A 20,898-nucleotide genomic window follows, 5' to 3' on the forward strand; every position below is an offset into this window, starting at 1 on the left:
TAAAGATCTATGTTAAGTTCCTAAATCAATATAGCAGTATACCTAAACAACCTTAGTTTTTCATTTGTTATCTTAATTTCATATTAAGACAGTTATATGATATTTTATATGACACTTGGTTTTTGAAGATGTCAAGAAAAACAATTATGCATTGCTAGGAAAATATAAATGTACATGAAACATTTGACTCAAAAACTGAATGACATGTGACAGGTATTTTTAAAATATAAATGTGCATGAAACATTTAACTCAAAAACTAAATAACGTATGACAGGTATTTTTACTCTTTTCAGGTTAAGGCATAATACCAAACAAACAAATGAACTCAACTGTTATTACTTATTTTAAGAGGTACCCACTTAACTTATGAACAACATGAAGTTTCAAAACTGCTATTTGTGGGTTTATAGATTTATTTCTGTATAGTTTTTCATATGTAACACTGAGGCATGATCACGTACAACATTTAAGGTACAACCTATACCTTAAATGTTTAACCTGACTTTATAAAGTAGCTCGAGAATTATGTCGAAAAAGAATATTTTGATATCACAATAAGTAGACAAAGAGATTTTGCTTTCAAAAAAAGTTTTTATCCCATGCCAACAAGATAGTATGAAGAGGTTTGTTAAAATATTCCTCATAAGAACATTTCACTACCAGGTAGATAAATGAAACTACTATGCTAACAATACAACAGGAGAGGTAAAAATTAGATTTCAATATCTGTGAGCTTACTGGGTGAAAAAAGAAAGAAAGCATTTACAGGAACGATATTTTTGTCATAACCACTTATTTCTGACTGGAAGAACGTCACTTAATGCTATATTTAATGTAAGAACATATAACTTGCAACATACTTACAAAATCTGATTATCTGCTGTATAATAGGCAGGTTTACATTTTTTATTTTCTAATTCTAACTACCTAGTTGGAAAACTATTAAACCATTTTAAGACACGTCTTAAATATCAAATATTGAAATACATCTATAAGATACTCTAATTTTTTTTATGATTTAATTCACAATCTCTCGATCACAGTTCTTTAACAGCAGTTGCTGAGAATGTGAATGATGGTTATGTATTGAATAAAATCACAATGTGAAAGAAAAACCTGCTCTTACATATTAATATATTATAAATATATTATATTATTAAACCACTATTTTTAACTTTAATAATATCTTACCATGTATTAATCCTCATTAATGGAATAGGTGAACAAGTGAAGAAGACAGTCAATAATAAAAACACTTTCCTTCCCCAGACATCCGATAATGCACCTATCATTGGAGCACTTAGGAAAGATAAAAATCCCTGAAAGTAAAGAAGTCTTTAACACAGTACACATTTTGAAAGTTTGTAGAAGTTTTGGATTACCAGAGGTAAATAAACAAATGTATCAGGTCATCCCATAAGTAATGTTCAAACATTTCATACAGAAAATGCATCATCATTTCTGTCTCTGTAGAAGGCTTCAATGACTAAAATATGTAGTAGGACTTGTATAAAAATGTTCAGACAAACAAAAGAAATTAACCCAACTCCACTTTTTCAGATCATTAATCAAATAAATCCTTATGAAGATGGACGTGTTTGAAAAGCACATTAATCATATAATGTTTTATGAGTTTAAAAAAGGCAATAGTGCAGCAGAAACTACACGAAATATTTAAGGTGTTTATGATGCAGAGTTTTTCAATGAAAGAAGATGTCGAAGGGGGTTTCAGAAGTTTAGATCAGGTAACTACAGCTTAAGTGATGCGTCACGTTCAGGTTGTCCTGTTGAGTTTAATGATGGCCTTTTGCTAAATGCATTTGATGAAGATTGTGCTGTAACAGTCGAAGAACTAGCACAGAAGCTGAATTCAACCTATTCAACAGTTCACTATCATCTGCAACAGCTTGAAAAAGTGTCAAAACTTGGAAAATGGGTCCCCCATGATTTGCCAGAAGTCAACCTTACAGCACGAGTACACATTTACATTTCTCTGCACTCTCGTGAACGTAACTAACCTTTTTTGGACAGGTTAGTGAGTGGAGATGAACAATGGATATTTTATAAAAATGTTGAGCACTGCAAACAATGGCTCAATGCAGGTAAACTGGCTAAAGAACAGCCCAAAATAGATCTGCACCCTAGGAAAGTCTTAAGTGCTTGGTAGGATATTGTTGGTCTGATCCACTTTGAGTGGCTGCCACTCAATGTAATGATTACATCAGACTTCTAATTTCAACAGTTAGGGTACTTGAATGTTGCACTGAAAGAAAAGAGGCCTGCTTTGATCAATCATAAATGTGTTACACCAGGATAATGGACGGCCTCATACAGTAAGGATCACATCTGCAAATATTGAAGAGCTAGACAGGGAAAAACTTCCACATCCTCCTTATTTTTCAGACCTTGCCCTATCTGATTATCATCTATTTTGAAGTTTGTAGAACTATCTTGATGGAAAAGAGCTTGGAACACATGATGTCAAAACCACCCTCTCTACATTATTTTCCTGCAAACCCCAATAATTTTATACAAGTGGCATTCAGAAGCTTGTGAATCATTAGCAGGAAGTAATTAATAATAATGGAATCTGAACCTAAAACCAGACATTACTTTAGGGATGACCTGGTATTTTGATGTCTTTTAATTACTGTATTGAACAAATTTAATTTACTGCAAAGAAACAATATTTAAGCAGTATCAGAATGAAATCACATGCTCTTTTGTGCACATAGCTGATGCTAGACTTTATCACACTGAATTCAAGTACTATTATCATGAAAAACAAATAAATCCTGTTTTGTCAAGTATGAAACTAAATACAATTCACATACTTCAATAACTAGAGCAAAACACTTGTGTTGTGGGATTTAAGAAAGGTGAAAGAGTATTGGTACTATTATTACAGGGATGGTCAAACTATGGCTTGTGAGCCACATGCGGCTCTTTGACATATAATGTGCAGCTCACAGAAATATGCTGGCTGTACTCCTTTTTGCATCACAATTAATATAAAATGTAAATAAAAAATTTTTAAGCTTTATAAATATTTACCAAATATAAACTGAGAGTCCACTGGATTAAAGCATAAGTTTAATGTTCATGGTGAGTAAATATATTTAAGAATTTATATCCTACTTTTAATGCTAGATTTGAATCAGGGATTAAAGATATTTTGGATCAGCAAGGATTACAGAGGAATCATGCTGGAGAATCAGTAATCATAGAAGCTGGTGCTGATAATGTTAGTTGAGTGTAGCTTGCAATCCCATGTGACTGTGTTGTGGATAGTGAAATCAGAGGAATGTTAGTGCAATACTAAGTGCTGTAGAGTTTGATTGTGTTGCGCATGTTGGACCTTATTGTTTCTTTTCACTTTAATTTTTTTTAAGTGCCTGTGAAAATTCTGTGAAGAAAGATGGTGTTACCAAATTATAAAAGGTGAAAATATGAGGATGAAAACAGAAATTTTAAGCCAGAGTGGAGGAAGATTTTGCATTTACTGTTAAAGGAGGTAAACCTTTGTGCCTTATATGCAATGTGTTACACAGTCATTACAAAGCCAGTAACTTGAAACGCCACCATGAAACAAACAACAAAAACATTTTGTCTGATAAGCTACCTAAATAAAAATTATGAAAAACAAGTTAACTGTGTTAAAATCGTCACTAAGTAGCCAGCGGACACTGTTGATAATGTTCGGTAAGGAAGTTGTACAATGACTAAAGCTAGTTTTGTTACATCATGGAATATTGCTCATACTATACACCCATATTCTGATGGTGAATTTGTTATGAAAAGTATAGCTGAAGTTGTTGTAGTGTTAGAACCAAATAACACAAAACTTCAGCATTTAATAGCACAAATACCAGCTTTATGCCACACCACACAAAGACATATCTCCCAGACAAGTGCTGATGTTGCAGGCAAAATGATTTAGAGAATTCCCTTGCATTCAACTTAGCCCTTGATGAATCTACAGACATACAAGACAACCCACAATTAGCAGTACTTGTTTGTTATGTTTCCTCTGATTTATATGTGAAAGAAGAGATGCTGGACTTAGTGGCATTAAAAGAAACAACTCGTGGTGTTGATATTAAAAATGCACTTGCTAGAGCCTTAACAAATGCTGATATTCAACTGGATAAACTTGCCAGTGTTCCAACAGATGAAGCACCTCAAATGGAGGGGAAAAATGCAGAAATAATTGCCCTTATGAAAAGTAATCCTAGCTTTCCAGAGTTTCTCCCTGTTCATTGCATTATTCATCACGAACACTTAGCAGCTAGATACTTAAAAGTATGAAGATGTTATGAAATTTGTCCTTGAAATTGTCAATTTCATACACTTAAATGGGAAGACCCATCACAGTTCAAAAATTCTATTGAAGAACTGGAGCTTGAAGACAAACCCAGTGATGTCTCTTTCTACTGCATTGTGAGGTGGCTGTCAACCTGCAATGTCTTAAATAGGCTTGTGAGTCTGTTGGAGCCTGTTATTACTTTTCTTGAAAAAAAAAAAGAATTCTATCCTCAACTGGGAAGTAATGAAAGGAAGCAAGATCTGATGCTTCTTACTGATATAATTAATCATATACAAACTATCACCTTGGCACTCCAGGGAAAGGATAAGACTGTTTCTGATCTTACTCAGACTATTTTCAGCTTTCAGAATAAAATAAGACTTTTCAAAAAATATATTGTTAAGAATCTTCAGTTACTTTCCCAGTCTCAAAGCAGAATAAATATATTCCCTGATATTGAAATAAAAGACCACAAAATAGAAGAATACAAAGATAAATTACAAGGACTGCTTGATAATTTCCTAGACAGGTTTGAGGACCTGCAGGAGCTAAAGCCCTGCTTTGCCTTTCTTGTAAATCCACTCATGGTTGATGTGATCAATGATGGTTGTCCAATTCTTGAACCTCTGGTTATAGAATCATCTGCTGTGGAAATGGAACTAACAGAACTACAGGAGGACATTGGTTTAAAGATAATCCAAAAATATCATTCTACAACTGAGTTCTTGAAGCAAGTTCCAGAAATAAAATATCCTGAACAGTGTGCAACTCATTTCAATTTTCAGCACAACATACTGCTGTGAATCTCTGTACTCTGTAATGAAGTTTGTGAAGATCAAGCATCGTGCAATCTTTACAAATCAACACCTGACAATTTGTACAGCACTGATAACATATCAGCTGGAATTTCAACGACTCACAACCAAGATGGAAACTCACAAGACTTCTACTAGCAGTAAATAGCCTGATAACTGTATCAATGTCTGTTTGTGTCAGAAAGATATGATAACACTAAAGTTTTGTAAGGTGGTACCTGATTAAAATATCTCTAATTTATTGTTTTACATATTTTCCTCCATGTTTCGACCAGATATTTACGAAGACAAATAAATATCATTAAAAATATCTGTATTTAACCCTTTTATTTTTTGGCAATCTCATGTAATGTTAATAATATGCAAATTTGCATATTTTTCTCAGATGTTTCCATACTTCATTACCATATTAAATATGCTCAACACAGTTAAAACAATAATTAGCAAGGATTTTGAAAACATTTGGTATATATATGTATGCGTGTGTGTGTGCACTTTGTAATTATTGAAACTAATACAAATTAACAGTTTAAAAACTACATACATTAATAAATATTATTATGTAAATTTCTTAATACTTATGTAACAAGATGCACATGTAACAAAAACGTATTAATGTCTTGCAGCTCTCCAACATGTAAAGTTTATCGTATGTGACTGTGATGTAAAGCAAGTTTGGCCACCCCTGCATTATTACATGTCTGAATTATTGGTGATTGATTAAACTCACCTTGACACCTACTATTAATCCATTCATTAGAAATGTGTGGTCTGGAAATGTCTCATTTAAAACCTAAAAAAAAAGTTCTTAATCAATAAGTAATTTCTTACCAAATAGTGAGAAATACTGATCAAATGGTTCATTTCAATAAATTTTAATATTATAATTTTGTCTCATTATATAATTTCTAAATTTTGCATTGTACAATGCTGTTTATTCCTTTTTCATTAACACAAACTACAATAGGGTTTTGAAGTTTAAATTTATAAAGTAAGTGCATCAATACAGTAGTTACTCATTTACTTATTCCTAAATATAGACAAATTATATTCAACTCTCATTCACTGTTAAATATCTGATAAAATTTATCTTCTTAATTCTACTAGTGTCACTAAAGAAACACAACTGGTCGTGAAAACTCCTAAAAAACCAAAGGGTGTGCTCTTGGCAAATTATTTTTAAAACACCAGGGGTGAAATATACTTTGGCTAAAATATTTTTTTCAAAAAGTTTTGTAGCTAATTTATGATTTCTTATCTTTAAGCTTTCAGTAGTTAAGAATGAATTATTGACTGTAGGTTATTTTAAGCTTTCTAAAAAACAAATGTGTAGTACCAAAATAAGAAAATTCAGTGACTAAATCTAACAGTTGAAAAAAACAAATGACAGAACACTTTTATTTGAAAAGTCAAAATAACTTTGTGTAATAAAGAAACTTTGTAATGTGGTTGGTAATCTTACCACAAATAAATAAGTTTTGTTTAGAGTTACAGTTATAAACACACATAACTGCATAATATTAGTTGTGGTTATAGCCCTTCATGATTTGTCTTTACACATGTAACATCAACTAAATGTAATGTATTTTTAAAATGTGGAAGTACATACAAATATGCAACTCATTTACTACTGATGTATCAGTACCAAATATATATATATTGAGGTTGCCGTTGAACCTACAAGAATATAATAATACATTTCTTGGTAAAAAGTGTAGTCTACATTACATAAGAATTGATCAACACTTGTCATAACTGTACAACTCATACATTCCAGCTGCTTCTAAACTTATAAACAAGAGTGGTGACTCATACAAGTTTAGTGAACTGAATCTGTTTGTCTCCTTTATACACACACACACAACACATATATGAAGAACTGAATCTGTTTGTCTCCTTTATACACACACAACACATATATGAAGTATTGACACATACATGAAAAAATCTGAAATTCTGGTGCAGAAAAAGTGGGATCACATATACAAAATGCAAGTGTATAATTTATACATATAATAATGTCCTAGTAGCTGTTATAATTAAACATTCATTGTGTGATTATGACAAATATCAGTATTTGATAAACTGAGAAACTTCAAAAACACTGTGGTATTGTAACAGAAGAGAAAAAATTCACAAATTGTGTTAACAATAACATGCTTTATTTAAACGTGGACCACATTAGATGTTCTAAAACCATATTATTATTATATTGCATTCTTCTCTCTATCAACCAAAAAAGATTGGTAATTTTAATAAGGTTAATATCATCATACAGAATAATTCAAGAATCAACGAACACAGTATATAATCAATGTTAGCAGTGGCTTCATTTAGACAAACTTGACATGATGGTTGAAAATGACAGAAAATATAATGATTATCCTCTATGACAGGATTTTAATCATACTCACCATGTCCAAACCTAATTATTAAATCAGCATCTGATGAAATTCTGTTTCCATATACAAGAAGTTTCAAGATTAAGTCACTTTAAATATGTGATTTTCTTTATTATTGTTCTATATATAACAATTAAGAACTATTACTTGATTTACGAAACTTAGTAATTTAAGTGAAAGCTAGAAACTTTAATAAAATATAATGATTACAATGATTTAATAAAATATAATGATATAATGTAAAATATAATGATTATCCTCTATGACAGGATTTTAATCATACTCACCATGCCCAAACCTAATTATTAAATCAGCATCTGATGAAATTCTGTTTCCATATACAAGAAGTTTCAAGATTAAGTCACTTTAAATATGTGATTTTCTTTATTATTGTTCTATATGTAACAATTAAGAACTATTACTTGATTTAAGAAACTTAGTAATTTAAGTGAAAGCTAGAAACTAAAGCAATAATAACAGAATACTATGGTATAGCTGAAACTATAATGTGGTAAAATATCAGAGTAGTATGATGTGACAGTACACATTGTAGTTTAGTTACTTCTAGTGGTAATTTGTAAAATTAAAAACCTTTAAAGGTTTTTGTTGTAATTGCAAGAAATTTTAGATTAATTTACAGCCTTTTTCAAAAATTACCATGCAAAGATTTGTAAAAAATAAAAAATATAGTGATACCCCAGCCCCTAAAAAAACAAAAAATTACATGATGTAGCATTTTAATGTAAGGTTACTCTACATCTTGGTTTTCTCATTGTAATTTACATACATATCAAAATGAGTATACACAGTTTTTATTATATATGTGTATAATCATGAATACCAAATGAAAATTTTAAAGCATCCCAAGAACACATTTTGGAAGTTCCATAGTCAATGTAATAAATCTTCTTTCAAAAATAATAAAAAAAAATTTACAGACTTAACAACAAAAATTAATAAAAATTTAAAAAAACCTATGTGTACAAACTGATTTTTATTTATTAAACTTTGTGAATGTAACTTACTGTTAAAAATTTGCAATAATAATTAAGAACTTCAGTGAACAGATATTTTGGATTGGTTACTTGAAATAAGAGAATTAAAAATGTAGTGTATATGCAAAAATTGAATAGTTATACTTTATATAACAAATAGATGCTGTTGCTATTCATTTGTGTCCATTACAACAAATGGTCAATGCTAAAGTTATTATATGTGCAGTTCAATTACTAAGACAATTATAACTGGGACTTCTCATTGTCAAGTCTCTTGCTGTGTTCAATGCATATTTTATAATTTTAAGGCTGTGTTTTGTACAAGCAAATCTTTCTTCATTTACATCCTAAGTGCTACCTAACATCACATACTTTACTACAATTTTTATGTTTTCACTGTGTAAACAATGTTTTTTTCAGTCACATGTAAGAGTAACCAAAAAAGATGACATTTATCATTCACAAGAAAATTTCATAGGAAACACATTTACATTTTGTAACCACTTTATATACTCTAACTACTGTGAAATACACAAGAATGTGCATGACACCAAGTGCTCAATACACTTGTACTAAGTGGTACAAGCTGCGGAGTAACACTCACAGTAATTACAGGAGTTGTCAGAAGTCCCCAAGCAAAGAATTCAAGAAAAATGACTACAACAGCATGATATACACTTGGTTCTCCCAGTCCAGAAGTCTGAAAATACAGCAATATTTTACTGCTCAAAATACCTCAAAAATAAGTTTCTATAAATACAGAACTACTCAACAGAATAAACTTGACTTTACATTTCTACAAACTACTTTCAAGTTTTAGTAAGATAGCAAGTATTTTTTGTTTAAATATTTTTTGACAAAGTATGTTTAATTAGATATATGAAATATTGTTAACATTTTCCTAAACTGTAAATGTGTTTCGAATAATACTTACCTCTGCTGACAATGTAGCTATTTTTCCATCTCCAGGGTTCCTACACTTTCCAATCTAAGCACTGAGAATGCTTTCTCTAGACTTTTATATTCCACTTGCATGCTTCAGACAAATTTTAATTTAAAAAATTTTCCATCAACTTCAATGCATCCTCTATCTGAGTACTGTATATAAGTACCTGATCCCAATCATGTAAACACTTTTCCTAGACCATAAATCAGCTGTTAATGGTAAAACGGTGAAAGAATGCCAGATGCCCAAGAAGTGATGTAATTCTACTCACACTGTTCCTCTACCTCCAGGAAAGTCAATGATGCAATTGCTGTTGGTCTGCTTAAGCCAAAGACCCTCAAAAATATGGATGGAACCTACGATAAGAACCAGTAGACTTGCGAACTAAAGAAGGAGATTGGGAATCACTATGAGCTGATGCTCCCAAATTAGAGCCAGAAAGACGAGAAGCCAATGAAGATAAAGAAGAATGTAAATGTGCAGTATCAATTTGCAAACCAAACATCTCTGGGACTCCAGAAAATAACACTAGACAGAACAAAGGAGCTTCCTGTAACTCCCTGAGGGCAGAAGACAGTAAACAAACCCTTTCTAACAAAGTGTCTCTATCCAATAAATCTCAACAACAATGCAGTCAGAAAATCAAACAAAGAATGGAACCAGACAATCTGACTGAGGTAGACATCACCAAAATCCCAAACTCATCCAAAAATTGACAAGAAAGATAAAAACCTCAGAACAGTCATAAAAGTAAGATAAATGTGAGAAAATTATGATATTTTTAAAACCATCAAAGATTCCAATCTAGACTCCACACGTCCAAAAGGGGAGATCTATCTGTTGATATTCTAAATAGGCATTCTGCTGGTGGTGATAAGCCAAAGTATGCTGATCCGATAAATGTGGAGAAGAAGGAATAGATATCCTGTTATGTAACTGAGTGGCAAATCTCCCAGCATGATCAGTAATATCAAGAGAAGGTTAAGGAAAACCCAAGTAGTTACTTGCCATCCTTTCTACTAATAAGGAGGGAGTAGAGTCAATCCAATAGAACAGCCCCCCCCCTTTACATCTTACAAACACAAGTAACCAACTGAAGAAAAGGGGCTGAAGGTGGCTGTTCAAAATGACCCTCTGTTGATACTCATCTAGACAAAACAGTAGCCACAGAAAAATAAGTCTAAATTCTGACAAATTGTTCCTGGGTAATTTGCAAAAGCCAACTCAGAATGCCCTCACAGACACACCTTTGGTCTGCACATATGCATCCATAATGCAACGGACTATATCACAGACAGCTTGAACTGAGAGTAACCCCTCCCCATGACTGTTGACAAACACCAAACAGCAAAAGTGAAAGAGAAGAGGTCTAGTTAATCTCTGGAATAGAACCATTAACATGGGAAGTCATAAGCAATGGCAAGTGTTTTTGTATCAGGCAATGTATAAATATAAAAGAAAACTGTATAAATCCCAGTCATGTTCAAGGCAGAACATAAATAGCAAATAATCATAAAACTTCTGTTGATAGAAACTCATATAGGATGCTTTGTCAAGAAAAGTAATTATATTACTGAGATGAGGTGCTTTTATACAGTATCTTGCTAGAAGATGCATTGAAATTCATGAAGAAATGTCCAAATTAGAATTTGCTGAAGGCAACTGAGTGGGGTATAAAAGACTGGAGTAAGCATTCTCAACGTTTAGATGGTCACATAGTGAAAACCATGGAAATCGAGAAATAGCTACAGTACTGGTGATTGATAAGTACATTTGGAAAATATTTTTTTCATATCTACTATCTACATTTTTAATAATGTGCTATTATTATGAAGTTTTATTACAAATTTTTAAAAAATCATAGCTGTTGGATACATAAAAATGAAAAATATAACACAGTACAGAATGACATCAATCACTTATTACGGTTTCAGTATGTGAAGAGAAGAAACCTATTAAATTCATGCATTATATAGACATATATATAAACATTATACAGACACACACGTGCATATAAACATTATACAGACACACACATGTATATAAACATCATACAGACATATATATACTCTTCAAAAAAGAAATGCAAAAGGGATATTTTTGTTATTTTAAAGAGAAATATATGTAATAACATTACAAGCTCAGAGTATGTAATGTTACACGTGTTAAGGCACTGATTATCAGACCAAAATGACAATAAAAGTTGTGCACTTTGAAAACGGAGGAAAACATCGGATTTTTTGCCAGAACGCATTCGTGTCCAATAAATTTGTTTGAGAGATCTGCATGTTCTGCAAGTGCAAAATCCCTATAAAAGTGACGGGTTCTCGGTTTCCATAGCTCAGTGTTAAGCCACCGACACGTAATACAGTTACGCCAAGACTGACTGAAGCACAATGCAACAATGCCATTGGTCGCTTGAAAGCAGGCAAATCTTGATCAGATGTTGCCAGAGCTGTGAATGTCCACCCAAGCACCATCACAAGGCTATGGAATCGTCACCAACAACATGGATCAACTTGTGACCATCCATGATCTGGCAGACCTCGTGTGACCACGCCCGCACAAGATCGCTACATCCAGTTACGTCACCTTCAAGATAGGATCACCACTGCAACATCTACTGCCTCAACTATACCAGGGCTGCGTAGGATTTCCAATCAGACAGTATGCAACCGTCGACGAGATTCTTTGGCCCCATGTGCAACCCATCATGGGGAACGTCAACAACGTTTTTCAACACAACAACGCCTGTCCTCACACAGCCCGACTCACCACTGTCTTCTTGAGACATCACAACATCAACGTTCTTCCCTGGCCCTCCAGATCACCAGATTTAAACCCCATGAAACATCTTTGGGACAAGTTGGACCGACGTCTGCGACGGCAACAACCTCAACCACAGACTCTACCTCAGCTTGCAGCAGCTTTGCAAGCTGAGTGGACAGCCATTCCACAGAATGTGATTTGTCATCTCCTCGCTTCCATGGGCAGGAGATGCCAAGCAGTTATTGATGCTCACGGGGGGCATACTCGTTATTGACGTTGAGTGACGTTAAACTTCAACTAGTGAGTGTGGACTTCGCTTTTTCAGACTTTGGATGTTCAGCAGTGAATGTGCAAAGTTTCACACATGTCATACAGAACTACCCGGAATAAACTTGTCAACAATTTGTCTCAAATTTTGCCTTTTGGTTTCTTTTTTTGAAGGGTATATATAAACAAAAAAAAAAAAAAAAACCTTTAAAAGTTTCAGATTAATCAGTTGTATTTGACTATCAAAAAATAAGCAGTTAATTAACCTACATACCAAACTTTGTTTTTCCCAAGTTTTAAAAGTAAGGCACAAGGACAATCTTTATTTTGTTTTGTCATTAAAATTTAAGCATGCTATGACTTATTCTTTAGCAATCACTTTTTGTTATAAAGTGTTTCATAAAATGCATACATTCTTTTATATTTCTCTCTATAAAAGTACATTTAACACCTCATAAACATATGGAAAAATATTTACACATATGTTACAGAACATGAAAATATTCTTGGTAAGTTCCATCACACTGAGTGGCTAGAACATTACATTTAACTTTGCTACAAAGCCAAATATAGCAAATGATGAGATTAATACAGCCACTAAGTTATTGAGAAGAAGTGGAAGACCATATTTTATGTGCTTAATCTCAGGTGAAAGCAGGTTTTTCATAAAACTTATTAATACACCTAAATTCCAGCATCACTTCATACCAGTAGAGATAAAAAACAAAATACTGAAAACAAAACTGTAACAAACTTATTCTGCTTGAAAAATGAACTTACGATAAAACCATCATTCATTATATTCTTTCTGCTTCTAATAAGGAGGCCAGTGACTTTCCTTGATATTTTTTTTGGCATATTAATTTATGACTTTTTGGTCTTCCTTACCATAAGTGTTATTTTTCCTCTGTAGATAACTCTGAAAGGATATGAAAGTAGTTTAATCATATTTCATTGACTGAAAGTTATATTATCGTAACATTATCATTTCCTTGAAAATATAAGACATAGAATAACCTGTGCTTAGGAAGTAAATAGGTACATGTAAAAATCTATATGTTATAACAACAAAAAAAAGTGGTTGGTTTATCTTTTCAGGAGTTTCTGAAAGAGTTGATGAATTTTTAGGATCAGGGCTGAACCTAGTGACTAGTTACTTGTTTGTTGAATGAGATTGGGTACATCCTTGATGAATCAAAAGGCCTTTTGATGTTCCTTAATTCATAAAAAAAATCATTAAAATACTTGTTAAGTTTGTGTTTAAAACCTGTTATACAATTCACATGACCCAATGAAAAAAATCTATATGAAATAACACCAGTACTACAGACAAGACTTTTTTTTAAATTATTTGTAAATTCATCCAGAGCTCTATAATAAATAATTTTAAATTACTGATGTCAAAACATACAGTTACTTTCTGTTAAAATGTTCATATAAACAATGAAACAGTTTGACTAAAGTAATTAAAAAAAAAAAGATGATTTTCAAGGGTGGTAAAACATGCAACAAATTCTACATACTGTCCAATCGCTACAATCCAGGTAGCTTGTTTTCAGTTCTTACTAAGTTAAAGCTAGTTTCTCAAATACTAAGCTATTTAGACAAGAGACATCACAGAACTTTTACTGGCAACTGTCATACTCTGTGAAAGTATAAGAACCTCTGCCACTATGTCCAGGTATGACAGTCTAGCAGCAAACAACCAAATTTTTAAAGCATTCACAGCAGTAGTACAATATTTGTCAAAATAGTTTAAAATGAAGCTTTGGGACTCAGGATAAAAAAGTTTGATGATATCTCCCCAGAAAACCCTTGCAACCTGAGAAATTGGCAGTGATGTTCACTTAACTTCCTGTTGTAGTCTACACATATGTAAAATAACAACTATTTTTTTACCATAAGTCACATTTGGATTTATCACTTCTTAAAAGGTAAAACATTAGGTATATCATGATACAGATAACTATTTCAATTCCTGATTAGTTCATATTTAGCCTTTTGTGATGCATACGAATCAGCTTGTAAGATTATATGAATATTCATGATTAGTGATTTAACATTTCAGTAAAGTTACTTTACAACTTTTTAAGTTTGCAAACCAGAACAATATATCATTCAAAATCATCATTTATATACCTTTAATAATGCTTTACATGACACAGGAATGTCACAAACAATCGACACTTATTGATTTATTTAACGGCAAATGTTACCATTTAAATGTATCTATGAATGGCTATAAGATACTACTTCAGAAACCTTTTTCCTATTTATTTATTTAAATTAGATTTTTAAAAAAATGAAAAATTAAGAGCTAACAAATATAATTGTGTCTGTCAGAACACACTAGCTTACTGAAGAGGAATGCTGTGTGGAATTGACACAAAGGGCAGTCAATGTTATCAACATCTTCGGTTCTATAAAAACATGTTGGATGTACCTACTCGAATTGTTTCTCTAAAGGTGGATGAAAATAGACAAGTAAGACCTAAATGGGTACAGGATATGACTGATGCAGCTACTTTTGTGATATCACAGACAATACTCCATCATTGTGGTTCCAAATTAAGGTCTTCAGTATTTTGGTACTTTTTTCATAAAGTAGCCAGCTAATGGCTTTGTATAATATCAGATCAAAAAACTGTTTCTGTGCACAAAGATTCATCTAACTGGTTGAAAAGTATTCTCCATCAAGTTTTTTGATGAGACATAATGTGGCTTAAAATACCAGGTCAGATCCAGGCCGAACATTCTCGTCATGTGATTCATCTACTGATTTCCTTTGAGTAGATATGATCACAGCCACATTACTGTAGAATAAATAACACATTTGGCTTTCATTCCAGTTGTTGTGATATGCATGCAGAGTACCTCTCACCACCTGCTTCTTCTAGACATTTCCAAGAATGTACATGAAGAGTACTCAGTACAAAAACTGCTCAATTCATCTGTCAGGCCTGAACTAGTTTTTCTGTAAGGTCATAAAATTCTTCTGTAAACAACTTCCCCCTGCAAAGTATTCCCAGCTACTGTAACATTTATTTGTGTTGATATATGAAAAATAACAGTTTTTATTTCTGTGATACCTTACTTCCACTTCTGTTAACACACCTTTAGCATCTATGATAAAAAAAAGTAACTCTATCATTTGAGATGTCCACATCACATTTTAAACTCTGGTTGGTAACACCAGCAAGTCTTTCCATATGCACTGATATAAAGTAATCAATTTGGTCAGATTACATAACAGTAGATCTGGCAAATGTTGGTGCTGAGAAGTACATGCATTCTTTACAGATTTTCATTTATATATCTTCTGAGGGAAATCAAGCTCAGTGACCAGATTCTATAAAGTTGTAAAGATGGAGAGATCTTGTTAACATTTGGCAGAGTAAATGTTATGCAAAGTAGGAATCTTGAAATTATTGATGACAATTAGTTCTGTACATTTAAATGTATATTCCTCCAACTGATGGTGAGCTATCAGCCTACCAATATTTCAGATTTTGTCTGCCACACCATTACCACATTTAACTATTTTTATATTAAAAATGAGAGAATATTAATTGCAACTATGAAGAGAATCAAAATATTTGAAAGCAAAGTATTTTCTTTTTACCACTGATAAATATTTTAACTGACTGAACTAGTTCAGTCAGTTTTTTTGCCTTATGCAATGCAAGTTTACACACTGTTTCCCAGATATTATTTATTTGTTGTAATATGGATAATGTAATATTGTTATCAACTGCTTCTGCAAGCAGTGATATTTTAACAGATTTGCAGGGACATCTTCATCAAAACATTCATATCTTAGCACAAAAGTAGTTTAAAAAGAAACTGACTTGTTACTATATTCAAACAAAGACAGGGATTTGAATATTTAAGGTATATTAACTTGAAACTTTTTTTCAAATATTGCACAGGTTTTATGTAATGGCATAATCAAGAATCACAATACAGACTTGGATGCTTAACACAATCTATAAACTATAATACCTTATGTTGTATCCACTAATTAAAGCACAGTTTAAGCTGTTTCAAAAATATGGCCATTTTCTGAACACTCCTGCTGGACCTTGGAGACAAATGTCTTGTTTAAGGTATATATATATATTGAATTAATACTGATATTTGCCTCCAATTAGGTACCACACGTTTTTAAAAAAAGATTGAAATTCTTTAAGCATTTAACCAATGTCTGATAATAACTGCTACAAGGCAAGTTCCATTATGCAGAATAAAACAACACATTGATACAAGATGCTAAAATCTGCTAGATTTTTAAAACGTTATTGATACTGTAAATTGCAACGTTTGTTACTATTAGTAACAATGTAATAACAATGACATAATTATTACTAATAGTAATACTACTGAAATTATTTACTTAGTTATTACTAAAACTGCTACTATTACTACTGTTAAACGAAAACGTAAACCAAAAATAAAAAGTATATTTTTGAATAAGATAAAGTACAAACACTCAGAATTTTATACATATAAACACTTATACTCAATCTTACAAAGAAAAACAATAATTACACACTAACCTCGACGGTGTGTTTAAGGTTTCCAGTTTAACAAATTTACACTTACATCACATAACGTTTCATAAAGTTTCGCTTATTGACCTGAACTAATTGTTGTGTTGTCTGACGTCATACAATTCCACTAGGTAGCACTACATTAGCAAGTAAATTTTAAAATAGCAAAATACAACCTATAAATGCTGAAAAATATCTATGGTCAATATTGATTTTTAAGCCCTAACAATCTTACCTTTATAACGCTATAAAATAAACGTAATTTACATCGCCGCTTTTTCATTCAATGATTTTGAAGTTTTTTACTTAATACATATTAGTCACCAATCACAAAATAGTTCCAATGACTTTATATATAACACTGCACAACAAAGTTTTTGCTTCTTGAACACTGTTGGGTGTTTCTTATAGATTTTTGGCTGCTGATCACGAAAATCACATCCAAATTTGCTCATCACGTACCGTTTCATCGAAATATTTAGTTTTACCAGGACATTACTACAAAGGAAAAACGATATCATGACAACTGGAATCTGTCAATGCTTGCTGATTACTGTTGGACACTGCAACGTCATGCACCAGATATTGAATACAAACGAAAATCAGAAGCAAAACACTTATAATTATGTTGAAGTTAATAGCGTATCAGAAACATAAACGCAATTAAATATGTTATTGCCGGTAAACACTTAACTGTCTATTTCTCAGAGTTCCTACGTGATGAAGCAAAACCAAAACTATATTTGTGCATACCCACCAGGTACCTCTCACAATCAGAAAAAAACTTTTCAAAAAATTGTTGTGCAGTGTAATTATTTTATATCGGGGTTGAAATAAATTTGTTTGTTTTTTGAATTTTGCGCAAAGCTACACGAGGGCTATCTGTGCTACCCGTCCCTAATTTAGCAGTGTAAGACTAGAGGGAAGGCAGCTAGTCATCACCACCCACCGCCAACTCTTGGGCTGCTCTTTGGCCAACGAATAGTGGGATTGACCGTAATATTATAACGCCTCCACAGTTGAAAGGGCGAGCATGTTTGGTGCGAGCGGAAATCGAACCAGCGACCCTCAGATTACGAGTCGAACGCCTTACCCCACCTGGCCATGGCGGCTCGAAATAAGTTGAGAAAAACGACTGCTTAAACTAAACTAAACTAACGTGGCAGGGGTTCAGTTTAGAGAGAGAGAAATCAGAAGAGTTCTCTCTCCAACCGGGGTGTTCAGGAACGTTGTGATTCCTCTTCGTCCCCTTTCGTGGATTGTTATTAAGATTAAGTGGTAGTTTTATTATTATTATTATTTTATTTAATAAATTAATTATTATTATTATTATTGACTTTTTTTTTGGGTGGAGGATGTCTCTCTAAATGTTGTTTTGGGTGGAGGCAAAGGCAGCAGTGGAAAGAAAGGCCGGGACCTGTCCCGAATAGGACTACTTTATCAACAATGAAACTATTTAAAATATTATTATATAATCTACATCTTAACTTAAACAATGTATTTAATCATACATGATTGTATTAACATAGTTCTTTCTGACAGGCCTACTATGTCAGCATTTTCAGTTAAAATTTACCTACGTACGGAAGTTCAATAGTTAGCTGAACTTTTAGTAGTTAAAGCAGAACAAGTTTAGTTCAGAGTTAACATGGTCTCTCTAATTGATTGGTTCAGTTAAAAGATATAGAAAGGGGTGAAATATTAACATTTTCATGTATATATAAACTGTTTCACAGGTTAGTTTTTATACTATGAGTACTTTGTATTAACCTTTAGTTCTTTTCCCTCAATCAAAATCTACAAATAAATGAGTATTGTTTTTACAATATTAATTAGTAACAAAATCTATTAATTAATTTAAAACTGATTTCAGTCTATAGAACAAAGACTTAGTCTCGGACTCCTGGAAATAAAGAGTTTGTTTGTTTGTTTTGGAATTTTGGAACCAAAGATGTTCTCCAATTTCTATCAATTTATCCAAAATTTGATATGGTTAATAGTGTGATTGTAATCTCTACTTTCTACACCATTTTCGTTATTGCTACAGTCGTAGGTATATAGGCCTATGTTCTTCTATTGTAGTTTACTACTGTATAATTAATCATGGCTGGCTTACCAGTTGTCACGCAACCTTACGTTTTATAGTGTGTGTATATATAGAAAGTATACATGTGGATGTCTTGCGCTATGGATTCTCCTTCAATAGGTGTCTGTGATTTGCTGGTGATAAACTCAGCAAACAGAACTTATTCCACTTGTTTTCAAAAATATATACATACTTGAAACTAGTTAAACATATTCGCAAAAACGTATTTACACTGTAAATATCATAGGCATATTGTAAACACTATATAGTTTTCTTCTTGTCTGTTTTTGTTTGTTTTTTTAATTTCGCGCAAAGCTACTCGAGGGCTACCTGTGCTAGCCGTCCCTAATTTAGCAGTGTAAGACTAGAGGGAAGGCAGCTAGTCATCACCACCCACCGCCAACTCTTGGGCTACTCTTTTACCAACAAATAGTGGGATTGATCGTCACATTATAACGCCCCCACGGCTGGGAAGGCGAGCATGTTTGGCGCGAAGCGGGCGCGAACCCGCGACCCTCGGATTACGAGTCGCACGCCTTACGCGCTAGGCCATGCCAGGCCCAGGAAATAAAGAGCCCAGGGAAATATATAATATAGCATGATGTGATTAAAAAATAAAAAAGTACTGGAATAAAGTTTTCACAATTCTATGGTACAATACATAGTATGCTCCAGTAACATTTATCTCATATGTTTAATTATCGAAAGTTCAAGTCCATTATAATTACTATTTAAAAATAGCAGTAAAAATAATATGAAATTTGCTGTTTAGTAAGTCCAGTTTAAAACAACAATTTTTAAAGTGGTCAGCCTATTTAACCTTTTCTATGAAGACATTCGTCTGTAATAAAATTTCTAACTTTTATCGATAAGCACGTGAAAGTTATGTGATGTGTAGGTATACTATACTCTTCAAAAAAAGAAACGAAAAAGGCAAAATTTGAGACAAATTGTTAACAAGTTTTTTTCCGGGTAGTTCTGTATGACATGTGTAAAACTTTGCACATTCACTTCTGAACATCCAAAGTCTGCAAAGGCGAAGTCCACTCTCACTAGTTGAAGTTTAACGTCACTCAACGTCAATAACGAGTATGCCCCCCGTGAGCATCAATAACTGCTTGGCATCTCCTGCCCATGGAAGCGAAGAGATGACGAATCACATTCTGTGGAATGGCTGTCCACTCAGCTTGCAAAGCTGCTGCAAGCTGAGGTAGATAGAGTCTGTGGTTGTCGCCGTCGCAGACGTCGGTCCAACTCGTCCCAAAGATGTTCGATGGGGTTTAAATCTGGTGATCTGGGGAACCAGGGAAAAACGTTTATGTTGTGATGCCTCAAGTAGACAGTGATGAGTCGGGCTGTGTGAGGACGGGCGTTGTCATGTTGAAAAACGTCGTTGATGTTCACCATGAAGGGTTGCACATGGGGCCTAAGAATCTCGTCGACGGTTGCGTACCGTCTGATCGGAAATCCTACGCAGCCCTGGTATGGTTGAGGCAGTAGACGTCGCAGTGGTGGTCCTATTCCGAAGGTGACGTAACCGGATGCAGCGATCTTGTGTGGGCGTGGTCACACGAGGTCTGCCAGATCATGGACGGTCACAAGTTGATCCATGTTGTTGGTGACGATTCCATAGCCTTGTGCTGGTGCTTGGGTGGACATTCACAGCTCTGGCAACATCTGATCAAGATTTGCCTGCTTTCAAGCGACCAATGGCATTGTCGCATTGTGCTTCAGTCAGTCTTGGCGTAACTGTATTACGTG

The 20,898-nt window shown here is 33.2% G+C and overlaps 1 protein-coding gene across 6 annotated transcripts in view; it reads right to left on the bottom strand.

Moving 5' to 3' along the window:
• Positions 1 to 17,305, bottom strand: part of LOC143242329 (hippocampus abundant transcript 1 protein-like) — a 37,986-nt gene extending 20,681 nt beyond the window's left edge. For 3 of the 6 annotated variants that reach the window (XR_013022587.1, XR_013022583.1, XM_076485692.1), the window contains exons 1-5: positions 17,058 to 17,171; positions 13,282 to 13,420; positions 9,124 to 9,219; positions 5,853 to 5,915; positions 1,193 to 1,320 (exon numbers count right to left, since the gene is read on the bottom strand). Coding sequence is in view for 4 of the 6 variants with exons in the window: in XM_076485692.1 (XP_076341807.1) it covers positions 1,193 to 1,320; positions 5,853 to 5,915; positions 9,124 to 9,219; positions 13,282 to 13,359 (365 nt within the window). In the remaining 2 variants the exon portion in view is untranslated. Of the gene's footprint in view, positions 1 to 1,192; positions 1,321 to 5,852; positions 5,916 to 9,123; positions 9,220 to 13,281; positions 13,421 to 16,503; positions 16,583 to 17,057; positions 17,172 to 17,286 lie in introns of those variants that run through there. The other 3 variants (XM_076485700.1, XM_076485713.1, XM_076485707.1) reach the window with 3 other exon arrangements.
• Positions 17,306 to 20,898: the final 3,593 nt, after the last annotated feature.

This window comes from Tachypleus tridentatus, chromosome 2, assembly GCF_004210375.1.
Source record: "Tachypleus tridentatus isolate NWPU-2018 chromosome 2, ASM421037v1, whole genome shotgun sequence".
Taxonomy (NCBI): Eukaryota; Metazoa; Arthropoda; class Merostomata; order Xiphosura; family Limulidae; genus Tachypleus; species Tachypleus tridentatus.